We start from the raw sequence: 15,659 nt of genomic DNA on the forward strand, positions 1-15,659 counted from the left end.
TATGTGTGGAGGAGACGGGAAATGGGGGAAATTGTGACAGTCATGAACATTTGTTTCCTCTCTGTGAGATGATTATAATATAAAGCAACAATATAAGAAAAAAACAAAACAAGTGAAGCCTCTGTACAGCATCCAACATCTGTCCTAAATCACAGCTGGAATTATAACAATGACAATAATAATAATAATAATAATAATAATAATAATAATAATAATAATACAAAGACAAAAGGCCCACTGACTTCAGAAGTCACCTTTATTAATTAAATTCATTTACATTTCGAAAAGATAAATTATGTCGGATCAACGTCCGCGTACATTTCGTTTTCTTTTCACAGCTTTATTGTTCTCGTTTCTTCTCCAGTGTAGATTTATTTATTTGTTTATTTATTTAATCTCTCGCGCTGCAATCTGATCGGCTGATTAGAACATGGAGCGGCTGACGTGTGTTTGTGTGATTGATAATCAGTGATGTGGCTGAGGAGGTTTTCAGTGCATGCATGAAGGCTCGACTGGACACACACACACACACATTCAATTTGAACAGATCAGCTTCATTTGGCCGCAGACTGTCACCATGTCGCATCACATCAGCGTCCTGTCGTGAGTTGTGTGTGTGAGTGACCCGTGTGGACGCCGCAGGAGGAGATTTCTAACTTTCCTCTTGTTCTACTTTGGGCTCTCTGGCCCTGTGTTTGTTCTGTACGTTGTACCGAGGTCAGAGGTCACACTAAGGCTTTAACCTGCACTAAATACAGACTGTATTGTATTACTTGGGACCTAAATGCAATACAGAGCAAAAAATTCCCAGTGAACCCTATCAGGAATCGTTTGTAGTGAGAAAGCGAATCGACTCTGAATCGACTCATTTGCGGGAAGTGAATCAAACGTTGGATCAAACAATAAAAGTGAAGTGTTTCCTAAAATTGTCCAGATATTGTCAACATTTTCATTTTTTTGGATGTTCAGTACAGCGCAAAAAAAATTCCCAGTGAAACCTATTACGAATCGTTTGTAGTGAGAAAGCGAATCGACTATGAATCGACTCACTTGTGGGAAGTGAATCAAACATCGGCTCAAACATAAAAGTGAAGTGTATCGTAAAAGTGTCCTGATGTTGATAACATTTGCCCTGCTGTGCCTCATTTGTTTTTAGATGTTCAGTACAGCACAAAAAAAAAAAAATCCCAGTGAAACCTATCACGAATCGCTTGTAGTGAGAAAGCGAAGCGACTCTGAATCGACTCACTTGCGAGAGGTGAATCAGACATCGGATCAAACATAAAAGTGAAGTGTATCTTAAAAGTGTCCTGATATTGATAACATCTTCCCTGCTGGTCCTCATTTTTCATCCCAGTGGAACCTATCACGAATCGTTTGTTGGAAGAAAGCGAATCGACTCTGAATCGACTCACTTGTGGGAAGTGAATCAAACATATGCACTTTTTTGCCCATGGGAGCTGCTAAAACTGATGCAAGAAAAAAAAAAAAAAAGATCCCACTCCAGCGACAAGAAGAAGCTCATTGATGTAAATGATTCAATTGATGCAGAAAAAAGAAAAGGATAATAAATTGAGGGATATTTAAATAATTATCAAATCATTTACTTCCAGGTGTTCTCCTACCTCCTCCATGTTCTCTCAGGTAATTGTTGTGATTTTTTTTTTTTTTTTACAGGAAACTTTATAAAAATTGTTCCTAAGAATAGATAGAAATACTAATTACAACCCTGTACATGTTTCTTATTGGAATCCTTTAAGATTTTATTACAAGGGATGTGAGTAAACCTTCAGCCCTATGTTCTTTTTCTTCCCTCTCGTTTAATTATGTGAAGTGTGAAACCCAAGCTAACAGCCAAAACACATGATCCAAAAGGATTCTTTCTGCTCTTATTTGGACTAACAGCCTAAAATGTGTGAAAGCACTAAAAATGTAATTGCATCCAAATTCTGTAGAAGCTGCTTTCACAACTTCTCTAAGAATGTTAAACTCACCGAATCCCTCTAAAACTTCACAACAGCAATACCTGAGAGAATACAGACAACTGATATGACAATGATAGAAAAGATTATTAAAAGTTATTAAAAAAGTTATTGTGAAACTGGATTTGGAAAATTTGAATTTATTTATTTATTTATTTATTTATTTATTTATTTATAACTGGAAATGTTTTCACATAAAGAGACTTGTTTTTAGTTTTTCTATAGGAAAAAAGTGGCATTGTGCCATACTTATTTACTTTTTTTTTTTTTTTTTAAATATTTCTACACTTTGGAATCTTTGCACAGCACTGCAATTTGTAAATTCTTGCTATTTTGTCTCATTTTATTACATGCCCAATAATGTAACGCTGTTTAAAACCCAATCACGAATCGTTTGTGGTAAGAAAGCGACTCGACTCTGAATCGACTCACCCGCGAGTGAATCAAACATCAAACTGAAGCGTTTTTATTTTACTCTGTTTGCACCTGCTCCTATTTCATGTATCTTAAAACCGTCTTAAAACCTCATCAGTGCTGCGTCTTATGTAATATTCCATCAGCTTTATTTAATTTTATTTCTGGATTTTCAGTACAACGCAAAAAAAAATTCCAGTGAACTCCAATGATGAATCGTTTGCAGTGAGAAATCGAATCGACTCTGAATCGACTCATTTGCCGAAAGTAAATCAAACATCGGTGCTCTGGCTCAGTTTAGCACGTGTTTTGGGGAACAAAAATAAATAAATAAGTAAATAAACAAAATGAACTGTACATTTCTTTGTGGATGGTGTGGTTTCTTCAGTACCTCAGGATTTGGTGATTTAACACCTGCAGAAATAATATTCGTGATATTTGGAGGAGCTTACAGTATTTCTGAATTATAAAACCATGTTCACAGGTTTGAGCTGAGACGTGTCCATCACAACGTCCATTTTGAACTTTAAAGACCCTCGTGTAATGCGTCCATCAGCTAGTAATAGTTGTTTTATGCACAAGATGGATTCCTACACAAACAAATCTGTTTTTTATCCACCAATTTATCGTCCATCGTCCATCATTATTACATCACAGACCTTGACCTTTGAGGTCATGGAGCATGTGCATGAACTATTTGGTTGGCTAATGAGGCAGGTGTATTATTACACTTGCACATCTTATCTGGCTAATCCAACAAATTACCATGGATTAGGATTGGACCTGAACTGTGAAGAAGCTAGAGCTCCATTGTAGAATTCAACATTTACAGGTTCCTCTAGAGGGAGAACCTTAAGAACCAAAAGAATCAGAAGCTTTTTTTTTTAAAGAGTGTTAAACTTTGAATCATTTATAATAAAGGAACATTACGCTGTGGAGATCAACAGAACCGTTAATGGTTCTGAGGGACAAAGATGTACACTTCTGGAAAAACAAGGGTTCTGTGAAACCTAAAAGAGTTGTCCTATCTGATAGGTAACTATTCTGTGCTCTTCTTGAGGAGGAAAATGCAAAGAACCCTTAAAGGCACTAGATATCAGCTTTTTTGTTGTTGCAAGAATGTGCGTCCGTCAACAAAGAGGTTCTAGGGTTATTTGGAGCGTCCACAACTTCCTAAAAGTGTTACCTTCTCTAGAACCTTTTAAGATGAATCTAGTGAAGAACATGTGCTTGATTTAATACATGACTCTTAGGAACAAAGGGTTCATTAGATAATTAATGTTTTTGGTTCCCACCAAAGAAAGGAAATGTTATATCATCTTTTTACCGTTTCTGATAAGAAAGCAGTTTGTCATAGGGTGTAAAGTAGAACCATTAAGGGTTCCACTAAAGGAGCGAGGTGAAGTACTCTTATAGATGCTGAAGATGAAGATGAACGCTCTTGGTTAAAATACTAAGAAAAGGTTTGGAAAGTTCTCAGCTTCCTGAAGGACTCACTGGTAAGTACTCTGTTTATATGGTTCACAGTAGAACCTTTAGGAATATTTAGAAGGACAAATTGAAGAACCCTACCATGTTCTAGATTTAGTTCTTTTTTTTTTTGAGTGTGTACATCTAGGGGGAAAAAGGGTTCTTTATGGGTTAATTTGGTAATTAAGGGTTCTTAGTTCCATTTCTTTTAGTAAACTTTCAAAGAAGCTTTAAGGATTTCATTAGAAGGACAAAGTAAAGAAACAAAAGTAGATGCATTTTCTTTTAAAGAGTGTACACTGTGCTCTGAACCCACAGGTTATCATCGTTCTAAACCTTGCCTTTAACCCCGGGGTAGATGAAGGTTTCACACGTGTAATGTTGAAGCAGGGTTATGAAGCACAGCTTTTTCCCCCGGGGTTATGAAACTTTGCTCTGAAGCTTTAACAGTGTTAAATGCACATCACTGTGCTAAAGATGTACAGTGTGAAACATGTTGCTAAGCATCTAGCCGTAACAGTCACCCAACCAGAAACTGAACAGTGCTTGAAAAACTCACATCACGTGCTTTGTACAGTCACAGAAACCATGTGTGTTGCATAAACAGTAGATTACTCCTCTGTATTCTTTCTTTCGTTTGTTGTTTTTTGTGCATCTCAGGAGGCTTTACAGTGAGACATGTAGTAGCGTGGTGGATTTATCCAATCATGGTTGTTGATATGCAGATATGCAAATCAGAAGAAGGTCAATCCAGGGTTTAGGAATGTAGAGTGTGAAACGTCAGATTATGAAGAGCCAGGATTCATTATTAACCCCGGGTAAAGTATGAGCAGTGTGAAACCTCTAACTATAAACTAACTTCTGTTTAGCCGGAGTTTATATAAACTACTAAATCATACAATGGCTGAGAAGTAAAAAGCACAAGGACTTCCTGTATTTCCTGAGTGACAGATGTCTCATCCAATTGGTGGTAAGAATTCCATTCGCAAACTGTACCTACCTTTTGTTTGTCTGAATTGTCCTTTGTGTTTTTGGATTTGTTTTGGATTCATTTTTTTGTTTTGTTTTATGATTTGTTATTGTGTTTGTGGAGTTGTTATTTATTTATGTTTTCAGATTTGTTTTTTGTTCTCTGATTTCTTATTGTGTTTTTGGATTTGTTATTTTATTTTCTGGTTTGTTATTTTGTTTTATTATTGTGTGTTTGGATTTGTTATTTATTTTGTTTTCTGATTTATTTTGTTTAATGATTTTTTTCTTTTCTGATTTGTTATTTAGTTTAATTATTTGTTATTTATTTTGTTTTCTGATTTGTTATTTTGTTTAATGATTTTTTTTCTGATTTGTTATTTTGTTTTCTGATTTGTTATTTTGTTTAATTATTTGCTTTTTGTTTTCTGATTTGTTATTTTGTTTTCTGATTTGTTATTTTGTTTTCTGATTTGTTATTTTGTTTAATTATTTGCTTTTTGTTTTCTGATTTGTTATTTTGTTTTGCACTTGTTTTGCAAAATCGAGTGTGAAAAGCTCTAAAGCTATTCTTTAAAAAAAAAAAAAAGGATTCATTAGACAAGGTTTGTAGTCTCTACATAAGGGCTGGGAAACATGCTGTGGTAGGCTTTCACTGAACTCAGTGGGGTGACAGAAGAACCGTAAAGGATGTTCTTCAGGTTTAGTGTTGAAGATCAGTGGTGTGGATGTTGATCTTTTCACATGAACCTTAAACTCAGCCTCTGGATTTGAACAAAGTCTTAGAAAATCAGGGGTCCACTCTAGAACAAGTGAAGTGTCTTTGTGTGAACCTGGTTCCACCCTCTACCCTGAATACATTTTGGATGTGCACATAAATATAAAACATTAAAGAAGTCATGAGCTCGAATTTAATATAGAGAAGCAGCTAGTCAATATTTGGGGTATTTGATCAAATATTTCATCAAATTTGGCAGATTTTCACTGAGCGGAACTGGAATGTGGGCTTCTAGGTGGTACTGTCTTATTCACTTATTTTCAATTTTATTCGGGAGAAAAATGTAGATATACAGATATATAGAGAGAGTAATAATAACGGAAAGCGTCGTTTTAAAGTCTGAACATCTCTTGAACGGTTCTCAAAGTAGGGTCTGAGGAACTCAATCATTATTTATTACACCTACAATTGGAATAAACTGGAATTTAATGCAGGCTTGTGTGAAGTAGAAGTAGATGTTTTTCCCTGCTCGTAATTTACCATTTGGAAATATTTTGATTAAAGATGTAAAGCAGCATAATCACTAGGGAAGTTAGGAGTTGCTTGCCGGCAGTGGCGATGGTTAAAACTCAGCTGGATATTTAAAAAAAAAAAAAAAACAGTAATAGTACTTTATTTTTTATTTACTTTAATAGTACTTTTTTAAGTCCCCTTTTTGACCATTTTCAACCTAATGCAGTCAGGGTGCCGTTGTCTAACCTGTAGAGGTCTGCACATCCCTCCATGGATCTGCCTCCCCAGACCATCACTGACCCACCACCAAACCGGTCATGCTGAACGATGTGACAGGTAGTATAATGTTCTCCATGGCTTCTCCAGACCCTTTCACGTCTGTCACATGTGCTCAGGGTAAACCTGCTCTCATCTGTGAAAAGCACAGGGCGACAGTGGTGGACCTGCCAATTCTGGTGTTCAGTGGCAAATGCCATTTTTTTCCAGCAGCCTAAATCAGGACATGCGTGCGGTCCCAGTTCAGGTTGTTGGGTCTTTTGCTGGCCTGAAGAGCCCCTGGCTGGCTTACCACTAAAATATAAATATACGTGGCAGATGTTAACTATATACTTGGCCACTTTTATCTAACTCGAACATGCAGTGATAGATTTTATGGCTTATTAATGAACTCAGTACATTTACTGCAGGTCCAATAGAATGTAGGTGAGATCAGGGGGCGGGGCTTTCAGGTGGTACCGTCTGATTAGCTCATTTTCATTTTCCTTGTGGAAAAATAATATTTTTAGATAATAAAGATAAATCTATAAAGAAATAATCAGAGTAAAAATTACTGGACAGACATTGTGTATCGTGAGTCGTTATTTCACACAAGCCTAATTTACAGAGTCCCAAAAGTCTCCATATATAGCGGAATTTTAAATTTTGGTTAGCTTTTAAGGACTTGAAGAGGAAACATGGCAAACACATCACACACCACACTGTGGTCAAACTTAGAGGCAATTACATTTTAAAAAGTAATTTAAAAAAATAATAATAGTAATTGGTGCCATTTATGGAGACTTTTGGGACACCCTGTACTGATATTATAATGGTTGGGCATTTCTGTACTCCAATAAACAGCGAAAAATATTACTGAACACGATGAAATAATGTACCTAATATTTCAACAGCACATTTTTAAAATAAATGTCGACTAATGGGGAAATAAACACTACGAAGTTTGAGATTTTTTTCAGGATTAGATAAACATTTAAAAGGGAAAATGACACTTGTAAAATTTGGGCTTGGAGTCGTGGAAGAGAGGATTAAATGATGGCTAAAAAATGAATTAATTAAGGAATTAGGATTTTCATTTGTGTTTCTGAAACATTCTTCACGAACAACGTTCTGCCACGAGTCACAGGTCTGCACCAGACACAGCACAACACGCTGAAATACAACGACCGCCGATCTTCAGATACTCAGGAAACGGGAGGGAAAGAACAAAAAAAGCGCAAAGGATGGCACAAATTTTCAAGACGCACAAGCATTTTCAATAATCTGAAATAGGTTTTTAACTAGGCTAAACTCAATCTCAAACGATCCCTTAGTCAATAAAGCAAGCCTTCAAAAAAATATTTAATTTTCTTTTTTTCTCCACGAGGGACAGACATCTTGGATCATTCTCGTATCTCGCAGATAAATATCTATGGACGGAAGATGGAGGTGCGGAGATGGAGAGACGTACATTACGCGACGATGAGAATAAAGATCTCTGCCGCTCGAAAAGTCCTGCAGGAGTCTCACAGGAAGAAAGGAAAGGTCTATATTTTTTTTTTGTGCAACGTTTTCATTTTTCCTCACTTTTTTTTGTCATTAAGGTGATTCATAGAGCGGAAAGAACACCCTCTGAGTGTCCACTGAGAGTCTCTTACTAGAGTTTTCTGATCAAAAAAATAAATAAATAAAAAGATGGTTGAAGCGACGGATGATCCTGTGAAGTGAAAACAAAGCGCTCGGGTGATAAAGCCGGCTTCGTCCCGTCCCGTCGTCTTCCTCTTCCTCTCTTCTCCTTGAGGTCTGCGGTTCAGTCGGCATATAGGATGAAACCGGAGAAAGTGCTGTATTTGTTGTTGTTGCCACCATGGGCTTTGCCTCCGTCCAGTTTGATGAAGACCTCATCTCCGGCGTCCAGGTGCAGGATGACGCTGTTGGAGGCGTAGTCGTAGTTCTGGTCGGCGTCCTGAGCGATGGCACTTGCTCTCACCTGAAGAAGAGAAAGAGGAAGACGAAGAAACGCAGACACATTAGCCCAGAATCTGATAAACCTACAACAAATATAAGAGCATTTCTAAAACATTTATAGACACCTTTAATATCAGAATGCATGGATCTACTCCCTCCCACCCCACTTGTTAGGGTTGCCATAGTTACGCACCTCTAATAGAGGGTGTATTGTAAAACCTTCAATCACAAGGGATTGATATGTTGCTACTTCAGTCACAAGTAATCACATTGTTATCGATTCTCGGTTCTGATTGGTTGATTCATTTTCTGGCGACGTCAGCAACGCCTCCATTGGTTGACGAAACAAAACACAGCAGGAGTCTTTAGATTTTTTAAAAAAAATCGTTAAAATGAATACTATAATGCATAATAAATAAAAGTCAGCTTGAATTCATTTTCTAAAATGTCTTGCTATAATCACAAACACTAGCATTCTAGCGTCTAACGACTAGCATCTGCCATGTGACAGAAGTGTAAACGTAGCATTTATAAACACTTCACACACTAGTGAATCTTTTTATGTTTCCAAGCTAGCAAAAAAAAAAAAGCTTGCGGTAACAAGCAATGGGTTCGAATCGCTCCGCCTTAGCAGTGCAATCAAATCAGTATGAACTAAAACTTTTATGATTTACAAACATATTTATACACAAGGCCTCCACTTGCAGGGGTGGTCTAGCAGCAGGATCCCGTGCTCTCATTGCCGTGGCCCGGGTTCGATTCCCAGTCAGGGAGCTAACCCAACCACTGAAGAATTAACTTTCAGCGCCGGTCCCAAGCCTGGATAAAATGGGAGGGATTTGTCAGGAAGTAAATCCTGTGCCAAATTAAAACATGTGGACCGAATGATCTGCTATAGTGACCCCGAACAGGAAGCAGCCAAAAAAACGACAACAACAACAACACATAGCTATAAATGGGGGGAAATACGGCATAGAGTTATATAATAAATACAGAATTATGCGTGTTGTCAGATGAAAAAAAATCATAGAATGTTCTGTCATGGGAAACTGATCAGCTTTTAGTCAGACAAGAGTAACTAGCTTCTTCTAAATGGTTTATTACGTCTCATTTCAGTCGTTATGACTGGACGCATGAATAAACGTCTTGCAGCTGTGGGAATGATAAACATCAGGATGAAAGAGTAAAGCGTAGTTGATTTAAAAAAGAAGAAGAAGAAGAAGAAGAAGAAGAAGAAAGCCAGACACAAACACACATTTAAAGTCTTTTTATTTTTTTGTATATAACAGTGGCACTAGAAATCATTAGAAATCACATTCGCTAGCAAAATGCTTCCAGACAGAACTTTTTAAATCACAAGGGATCAAATTTATTCCTAGCAACCAGATAGCATGAATCTTACCCACACACATACACACACACACACACACACGCACAGAGTAGGTATGAGATGTGAGATGACAGTCAGCGCTAGCAGGAAGAGAAGCTACGGATTTAAGCCCAGATCAGATTTAATAAGCCCAGATTTGTTTGAGCATTTGATTTCGGCACAGGGAAATTGCCGAGGATTTCTGTAATCTGTTTGGCAAATGAAAGTCTGAGCCGCGGAGGGCATAAACATGTAGACGTAGGCGGACGCATCCTTTTTAATTCTGAGGCGAAAACATAATGAACTTTATAGAAAGTCTGGGATTCGGGCAAAATGCTATTTTTTGTGTTGTTAATTTTCTCATTTCTTCCTTATTTTGAGAGGAAACTTTGAATGACTTTGAAGAAGAAGTGTGTGTGTGTGTGTGTGTTGCAGCTCTTTATGACCTCTGTTTTCTGTCTAATTAAGAGCTGCGTCTGAAGAGTTCTCCCACATGCCAGGGTGACTCGTGTGGGCTGAGGTGTGAAGTATGGCATTCTGTGTGTGTGTGTATGTGTGTGTGGACACTCTTATACGGCTTAAACTTTTCGGAAGTTCCTGCGTTTTCTGGATTTAGCTTTAAATGAATGGGGGAGTGTTTTTACAAGGGTATACACACACACACATTTGTATTGGATGAGTAAGTCTCTGGATTGATTAGCGAGGTTTATCTTGCCACCTGTCTCACTGGCTGTGTGGTTTATGGAGTGTGAGTATACACCTGCGTGTGTGTTTGTGTGTGTGTGTATGTAGATGACACACTTGCTGAATAGTTTCCCCATGGGTTTGCTCGCATATGGAGGTTTGGCACATGGTATGGAGGCTGTATTGGGACACATATGGTGGATGAGTGGGTCAGTAATGAGCAGTGGTGCAGTGGTTCGGTCCACGAGTTTGTGAGCGACATCATCTGACAAACCCCATGTCTCCGTTTCACCCGCTTTCGCCAACTAATCAGGTTGGAGGAGCTCTTTCGTCATAGTGAGACGTTTTATTTGTCACATACACAGGACGGTTACACAACGCCAACTGACTGTATATGACTGTAGAAGGGACTTTATTCATAATCACACTCTCTGGTGTTTATAACAATTTATAATCACACTTTCTTTTGTTTATAATAATTTATAATCACACTATCTGGTGTCACCCAAATGAGGATGAGGTTCCCTTTTGAGTCTGGTTCCTCCCCTCATACCATCTCGCTACACAGTCACCTCAGGCTTGCTCGCTACGGATAAATACAAATAAATTTAAATGTAAGTCTAAAATTAATCTTGAATGTTTTTGTCTAATATTAACATTGAACGTTTTGTACTAGATTTCTTATGTTCTGTAAAGCTGCTTTGAGACAAAATCCATTGTTAAAAGCGCTATACACGTAAAATTTAATAGAATTGAACTGAATTGAATAGAATGTAGGAAGGAAAACAAAAATAGAAATAGAATAACTTGATGAAGTGGTTAAGGCTCTGGGTTGTTGATTGAAAGTTCAGGGTTCAAGCCCCAGCATGCCAAACCACCACCTTTGGGCCTTTGAGCAAGGCCCTTAACGCCCCCTGCTCCAGGGGGGCTACATCATGGCTGACCCTGTGCTATGACCACAATCTCCAAGGATGGGATATGTGAAGAAAGAATTTCTTTGTGCAGTAATGTATATGTGACAAATAAAGACAACTTAAGCAATTAGCAAGTTAATTGGTTCTCATCCTGCTATACACGTTGAATGCCTGCTTAAGATTAAAATTCCCCTTCCTTCTAGCTTTTAGACAGGAGCTAATATTTCACACTGGTGCTCTGAGATGGCAGCTGAGAACATCTGATGCCCTGGATCGCTTCTCCGGGGTAAACACCCTCAAGTTAAGGCACTTCAAGCAGTAATCTTGAGGTGACCCAAATCGCATACTTATACTCTATTGTACAGTGTAGATAGTGTGAGTAGTGAGTGCACTTCAACTACCTGGATAATGCACTTATTCAACACTGGAAAAAAACGTGTGTGGAATGTTGGACTCTCCATAGATACTAAAGTGTTCAGGGGAACGGCAAAAGAGCTCATCTAAAACACTTCACATGTGTAAGCAGAAACACTGCCTTACTGAGCTGCTAAGTTTTCAATCAGAATAAACAAATGAATGATGTTCAGGCTGTGAGTCTGATATTAAAATGAATCAGGACTCTGTCGGCTTTCAGTGTGTTTTAGCCGTGTGTTTTTCCCTCTGTTGGATAACTTTACACAGAATTTTAGTGGTTGAAGATCACATTTTAGCACTTGGGGCATCTCAGAGAGCAGAAATGAATGATATCAGCATTTACTCTGAAGATAGAAACAAATAAAAATAACCGTTTTTGTTTTGTTTTGTTTTTTTGGAGCTTTTCTATGAATATATTGCTCCTAGTAGGCTAGGGAAAAACAGAAGTACTTATGAAACACTACAAATTCTTTAAGTGTCTACTTTCAGATGAGCTTCATATTAATCACCGCTGTGGAGTGGGATATGATGAAGACATTCACTGAACATGGACACAACCAAATAGGAGCCAAACTCCAATTTTTTGAAAGAGTTAAACACTGAACCGAAGCCCAGGTTTTAGTTTACAGTGAAAAAGTGAAGTGCATGAATCCCAGAACACTGCAGTGATGAAAAAACTAAATCTCCATATAACCAAGTCAGATGATTTGGGGTAAGACAGCAGACCTAACCGAATAAAAGCCAAGAAACCGAGCGTCCCGTTGAGAGGAGAGAGAAATTGAAAATGGAGAGAAAGGCCGGGCGAAACTGTCAATTGCTTAAAATCAAATAATTCCGCTTCTTTCCCCATCCGTTTTTCTGCTGAAGCAGCGCTTGCCAGAATCGCTCGGCATCGATCGGTTTACCGAATTCATCCGCATAAACATGCTGAAGATCTCCTCCCTCGCCCCTGCAGCCCTGTAACCTACAAACAACACAACCTTCCGGATCCTTCCATCGTCCTGGATGGTCCTTTATCCATCCAATCATCCTTCCATCCATCGTTATAAAAAACCATCCATCTATTCATCCGTTTATTGATAAATAATCTACCAAACAACACAACCTTCCGGATCATCCCATCATCCTAGATGGTCTTCCATCCATCCATCATCCTGGATCCATCCATCCATCCATTCTTCCATTTATATGTAACTAATCTACCAATAACAAAACCTTCTGGATCCATCCATCCATTTGTCCATCCATCTAGAACTAATCTACTGTTCTATATATCCTTGAATCCACCCATTCAACTATCCCCATTAAAATCCATCCATCTATATAAAAAATCTAGCCATATATGTATCCATCCATTTATCCATTCATATATATATACAGTAATACCTTGACTTACGAGTTTAATTCGTTCTGTGACCGAGCTCGTAACTCAATTTGCTCGTATATCAAATTAAATTTCTCCATTAAAATAAATTGAAATGCTGTTAATCCGTTCCAGCCCCCCAAAAACCACACCAATTTTTTTTGTTACGTGTTTTTGAATAAGAAAAATGTACTTTATAAATAACAAATAATGTATAAAATAATAATACATAATAAAAAAGAATGTAAAGAAATAAACTGGTTTTATTAAGTGTATTTACCTTGAAGATCAGACGAAGATGCTAGCGGAGGTGGAGGAACTTGGCGGAGGAGGTTGGCGGAGTTTTTCATTTCGTGCTCTATTGCTTAACTTAACTTACCCGCTACACACTTAATGCTACAATTAATTGCTAAATTTAACTTACACACTATGCTACACTTTATCGCTAAACTTAATTGCTACTTTAAAAAAAAAAAAAAATTTTTAATTAAATTAAAAAAATTAAATTTTCACTTCACTTAATCACTTAACTTCTTCTTCACTGACGTTTGCCTTTTTCGCCACACTTTCCTCGCTTTCACTTGCAGGGCGTTTCAATAAAAACCTGTCCAAGAAGGTTTGTTTCTTCCTCCCTTTCAAAAGGTTTGGAAAATGAGTGAGGAAGTGTCGTTACACAGCGCCAACGCACGACCTGGAGAGATAACCACGTGAACTGACCGCTCGCTGGGCTACCGAGTGGCAGGTGGCGTAAGCTCGCTCGCTCGTAACTCAGATCTCGGCTTGTATCAATCCATCCATCCACCCCTCCGTCCACCCATCCATATAAGAAATTCACCCAATCTTGCATCCATACCTTCACCACTTCTTCCATTCATATATTTATACAGTATATAGCTGTGTATAAAAAATCTACTTGTGTTTCCCTCTGACCATAAAAATCTGTTGCTCCTTCTGTTCAGCCATCCTTCTAGTAATAATATGAGTGTTTCCTGTAGATGCTCTGCATACAAACTTCTATCCATCCATTCATCCATCCATCGTAGATATTTATCAATTCATTCATTCATTCATTCATTCATTCATTCATTCATTCATTCATTCATTTCTTTACTAATAAAGTTATAGATTTTACCTATCTATCTATCTATCTATCTGTCTGTCTGTCTGTCTGTCTGTCTGTCTGTCTGTCTGTCTGTCTGTCTGTCTGGTCTGTATGTGTGCTAGTGTTAGCCGAGTTTAGCTCTGGTGTTTCTCTGTATATTTTTGCTTGCACTTTCCTCGAGTGTAAATTGCTGAAGGTCACAGCGACAGGCAGCGTGACCTGAAGCACACCTGCGAGGGACGAGAGTCAGCTTGACAGCTCTGCAAGAAACCACATTACACTTCTCCTCCTGACTGTCCCTGTCCCTGTAATGACACAATGATAATAATAATAATAATAATAATAATAATAATAATAATAATAATAATAATAATAATAATAAATCATTAAAAGTAATGCTTTTTATTTGGCTTTAGTTCTTACAATGATTAATAATCAACCATGATTAGTGATGTCACAAGTGTAACTGTGTGTGACAAACAAACTAGTGCAAATATTTAGCCAATCAGAAAATGTTTTACTACTGGAGTCAAATATTTCTTTCTTTCTTTCTTTCTTTCTTTCTTTCTTTCTTTCTTTCTTTCTTTCTTTCTTTCTTTCTTTCTTTCTTTCTTTATTTCTTTCTTTCTTTCTTTCTTTTTTCCTGTCTGCCTGTCTTTCTTCCTTCCTTCCTTCCTTTCTTCATGTCTGCCTTTCTTTTCTTTCTTTCTTTCTTTCTTTCTTTCTTTCTTTCTTTCTTTCTTCCTGTCTGCCTGTCTTTCTTTTTTTCTTTCTTTCATGTCAGAAAGGGTTCTATCAAATGTGAGTCTTAAATTGAGTCACACGTCAAAATTCTTTTTCTCTTTCTTTCTTTCTTTCTTTCTTTCTTTCTTTCTTTCTTTCTTTCTTTCTTTCTTTCTTTCTTTCTTTCTTTCTTTCTTTCAGTTCAGTTCAGTTCAGTTCAAAATAAGCTTAAAATAAGATCGAGATGTAACGTGTTCCTTAATAAATATCTTTTCTGGTTTATCTTTACCTTCTTGCTCCATGTTCTTCCTCTCTCTTTATCTTTTCTCTTTTTTTCTCTTTTTTTTTTGCCATTTTCACTGTTTACCATCATGATTAAATCTGGCGAGTCTAATATCGATGTGCAAACAAAGGATGCTATTCTGACTGGGCGTGCCGAGCGTCCGGTGCATATTAATATCGGCTAATCCGGCACTGACACACGCAGGCAGGGCGGCAGGCTTATTAGAGCGTTTGCTCTTTCTGCACCCGCGGGAGCCGATGTGGGATTTTGTGGAGAGGATTTTTGATGAAATCAGTTTCAGTACATTTTTTTCCCCCTCTCTTCACTTTTTAATATCACTCTCTCGTGGGAATGCGGACTTCCAGAGGTTTCAGGAGGTTGGATATCATTACAAGCGTAATTAAAACGCATTGGTGTGGCGGCTAGAGACTCGGCATGGACGACTTTATCCCGATCTTATCCTGAGTCTCTGAGAGAGGGAGGGAGGGAGAGAGAGAGAGGTCTGAAGCTGTGATTAG

At 37.7% G+C, this 15,659-nt stretch overlaps 1 protein-coding gene across 1 annotated transcript in view; it reads right to left on the minus strand.

Moving 5' to 3' along the window:
• Positions 1-257: 257 nt before the first annotated feature.
• LOC131362569 (C1q-related factor) overlaps positions 258-15,659 on the minus strand; it is a 41,744-nt gene continuing 26,342 nt past the window's right edge. Inside the window, exon 2 of the mRNA XM_058404677.1 lies at positions 258-8,311. Within this exon, the coding sequence (XP_058260660.1) occupies positions 8,132-8,311 (180 nt within the window). The 3' untranslated portion in view covers positions 258-8,131. The remainder of the gene's footprint in view (positions 8,312-15,659) is intronic.

The sequence above is a fragment of the Hemibagrus wyckioides genome, linkage group LG02 (genome assembly GCF_019097595.1).
Source record: "Hemibagrus wyckioides isolate EC202008001 linkage group LG02, SWU_Hwy_1.0, whole genome shotgun sequence".
In the NCBI taxonomy this organism is placed as follows: Eukaryota; Metazoa; Chordata; class Actinopteri; order Siluriformes; family Bagridae; genus Hemibagrus; species Hemibagrus wyckioides.